The sequence below is a fragment of the Pyricularia oryzae genome, chromosome 1, assembly GCF_000002495.2.
Source record: "Pyricularia oryzae 70-15 chromosome 1, whole genome shotgun sequence".
Taxonomy (NCBI): Eukaryota; Fungi; Ascomycota; class Sordariomycetes; order Magnaporthales; family Pyriculariaceae; genus Pyricularia; species Pyricularia oryzae.
Genome location: NC_017844.1, coordinates 7,527,225 through 7,530,535, shown reverse-complemented (window position 1 = coordinate 7,530,535; position 3,311 = coordinate 7,527,225). Strand labels below are relative to the sequence as shown.

The following is a 3,311-nucleotide window of genomic DNA, read 5'->3' as shown; positions in this document are numbered from 1 at the left end:
GAATTTTCGCTTAATTTTTATATTAAAAATTAATTAATTGTTTTAATATGGTAGGTTTGTCCCAAAAATTCCTTATCCGATTTTCCGGAGGTATCCGAATTCGTAAATTCGGGTAATTGGGTCTTTTATCGGTATAATTTCGTTGGTTATCCTGTTTTTAAAAATATTCGGTTTTTTATTATTAGGGTTCGAATGTTTCGGGGCTTTTATAAATACCATCCTGCGTCGTTTTTGGAACTATTATATACCATATAATTATTATTATAACAGGTAATCCAATTTATTATATTATATTGGTTAGGCCGTAATTATTAATAATTGGTAATATTAAATCCTCGTGGTTTTTCGGTCTTACCCCTAAAATTAGGAATATTTTCCTGGTTTTTCGGACAATTTTTGGCGATATACCTTATTTTGTCGCATTTAAAACATTTGCCGCTTTTGGGGTCTTTACGGGGCTTTTTATATTATATAATATTAAAATCCATGGGTTTATTATAGGTATTATAAATTATATTGTAAATTTGGGGTATTATATAACGGGGTTATTACCATCCATTATTATTTTTATAATATATGGGTTAGGGGTGTTGGTATTTACGTCCCGTATTAATTTATCGAATTAAAGTAACGAATATTCGTTATCCGCCTTATTTTTTTTATCGGCGTTCGTAAATCCGGTTATTAAATTTAATAACAAATTCGACGTATTCGAGAAAATCCTCGGGTCGGTCGAATTTAAATACCTCATTTTTTATTTTTAATTTTAATTCCTGGTAAAATTAAAGGATTTTAGTTTTTTCGGTTATATCCAATTTTATTATTAATTTTTTAAATTCGATTATATAAACGGAAATTAATTTGGTTTGTCGTAAATTGGCCAAATTTCGTTCGGTTTATCGTTTTTTATCGGATTTTTGGAATAAGGAACGGAAAATGCGTTTATATTTTGCGAAAATTGAAAAAATGTCGGTAATCTTTTAACGTTGTTTTTCGGGGGATATATTAAACCATTCCTGCAATAAAAATTCGAACCAAAATAAAATTCGTTTTCGGAAAAAAATGGCCGCGTATATTATTTTTTTTATTTTATTGCGGAAAATTTCCAAATGGAATATTTGGTAAATGCGTATTTATATAAAATACCCTTTAAATTATCCAAATATATTATCGAACGTAATTGGGAAATTAAATTTGAATTTTCGCGCCTATTAAAAAAAATTAAATAACGTTAATATTAGTTCGGAAAATTGGAATTTTTTTTGGAATTGGATTAAACTCCTGGTTGGTCCTAATAACCTATTTGCGGAATTGGTTTTTTTCGTCCTCGTTATTATTATCGTTTTTGGGCCGAACAGGGGTTTTTTGGGCCGTTTTACTATTTGTGGCCGGGGTGTTGGGGGTATTATTTTTGGACGTTTGGGAAAATATATTATCGGATATTGTTCGGTATATTTTAAAGCAAAATATTAAACAGGAGCAATTAAAATATTATAATTAAAATATCGGGGTAATTTAGTTTTAGGGTAAAATATAGTGGGTTAAAACAATTAAACGTTTAATTGGGTAATTGGGGTTTTTAATAATTGGGGGTAAAATTATAATCGTTTTCAAATAAATATTAAAATTAATTAAAATTTAATTGTTGCTAAACAATTTTAAAATCGAATTTATTTATATAATAATAAACGTACCTTATATAAATTATATTCCGAATGTAATTTCTCCTAATTTGTTACAAATCGCAAAAATTATTTCCCTTAATTTGTTATAATCCTTTAATAATTATTAAAATTATTTTTTTGGCAATTACGTAAGGTTACGTAATTCCTTTTTATGTAATCCTTTTTTTGCCGGTCGGTGATTTCTCTGGGCGGGTGTCGTCAGGAGGGGTGTAACCCCACCTGGCCTCCCTGGTACCGGCCCAACTGTCTGGTCGTAACAACATGGCAACAAGAGATGGAGAAACGCGGTCCGCCATCAAGCCATGTTCGCCTCGCAAAGGACGTGGTCACTGGTCTCTACAGGTTCGTGCAAAGGCTGTCACCAGAGCTGAATCGTCAATAATATGCCACTATATTTCAAGATTCGCCAGGCTGAAATCTACAGCTTTTTTCTAATAAGGGAGAGGGGGGTTGCCTAAGTTGCCATTATCTGCATATCGCCTTTATTTATAAAGACCGATGTATTCAATGTCCGTGTGATAATCGCCTAAGTCCTCTGGATCTGTCTCCCCAGCTTTGATTTGTTTTCTTTCCTCCTCGCTAAACTCTTCCAGGATTTCCTGATGCGGTCCACATGTATAATCGGGTGTGCAGTTTGGACAATGATAGGGTATACATTTACCAACGACCGGTCTCGAATCGCAGAATAGGCAGTGTCCAGGACAATCGCACCCGGATCTTTGCCTTGATTCTTTGCAATCGGCACAGTGTTTGTGACATTTGCCGCTGCGATGCCTCCTGCAATCAATACAATGTTTAGGACATTGGCCTATGGGATCACTCCTGCATTTGCGGCAACGCCTTCTGTCAGGTGAATCTCGCGTTTCGAGGTGATTTGTTCCAAGAGCTTTGGCCTGGAATGGGCCTGTGGCCGCATCGGCTTTGCCATGTCGTGGCAAGACATGCGTGCATTTGGGGGCAGCCGCCGGAGACGTGGCAACGCGGATTGCCTAGTGTTTGCGTGGCTTTTGGCGATGTTGAAAAACCATTTGCGGCCAATGTACCAAATTTATTGGGGTGGCTCAAAACATTGTCGTTGACCACCGCGTTGTCGGCAATTGGGGCGTTGGATTTGACGTTTTTGTCGCCTGTATCTTGGGCTAGATTGCTTTCAGATGGGGAAATCGGAGCACCGACCGCGGAGGAAATACAAAGAGTAAGAGGGAGGAGCGTTTTGACAAGGCTGGAATGCATCGGGAAAATATTTGCTAGAATTAGCATAACCAAACTACAAAGTTGTCTGGAAAGAAAGTCTGAACGTATGAGGGGAGAATTTGTGAACTTGTACAGAGACAGAGGCATTTTGATTAAATAAGAATTTATTTGAGAATAATCCCTCAACGCTGCGTCTGATGTGACTCGATATAAGAAATTCAAATAGATTGATTAATATATTTCTGGTTAAAATTATATTCTTAATCCTATTAATAGTTTGCACTCACTTTAAAAAATACTTACTTTATAAACGTTTTATTAACTATTTTTATTTTTCACCTTGACCTTTTTCCAATATAAAAGGCGTCACTTTATAGTAAAATAATTTTTATAATATTCTTCCCCTCGAACTGTAAACTGAGCTAATATTTG

At 35.0% G+C, this 3,311-nt stretch overlaps 1 protein-coding gene across 1 annotated transcript; it reads right to left on the bottom strand.

Annotated features, from left to right (window-relative positions):
* Nucleotides 1-2,342: 2,342 nt before the first annotated feature.
* MGG_16536 (uncharacterized protein) lies at nucleotides 2,343-2,613 on the bottom strand (the record flags this gene model as incomplete). The annotated part of the gene is made up of 2 exons (XM_003710982.1): nucleotides 2,343-2,462; nucleotides 2,524-2,613. The coding sequence occupies 2 exons, from the start codon at nucleotides 2,611-2,613 to the stop codon at nucleotides 2,343-2,345; spliced, it is 210 nt and encodes a 69-aa protein (XP_003711030.1).
* Nucleotides 2,614-3,311: the final 698 nt, after the last annotated feature.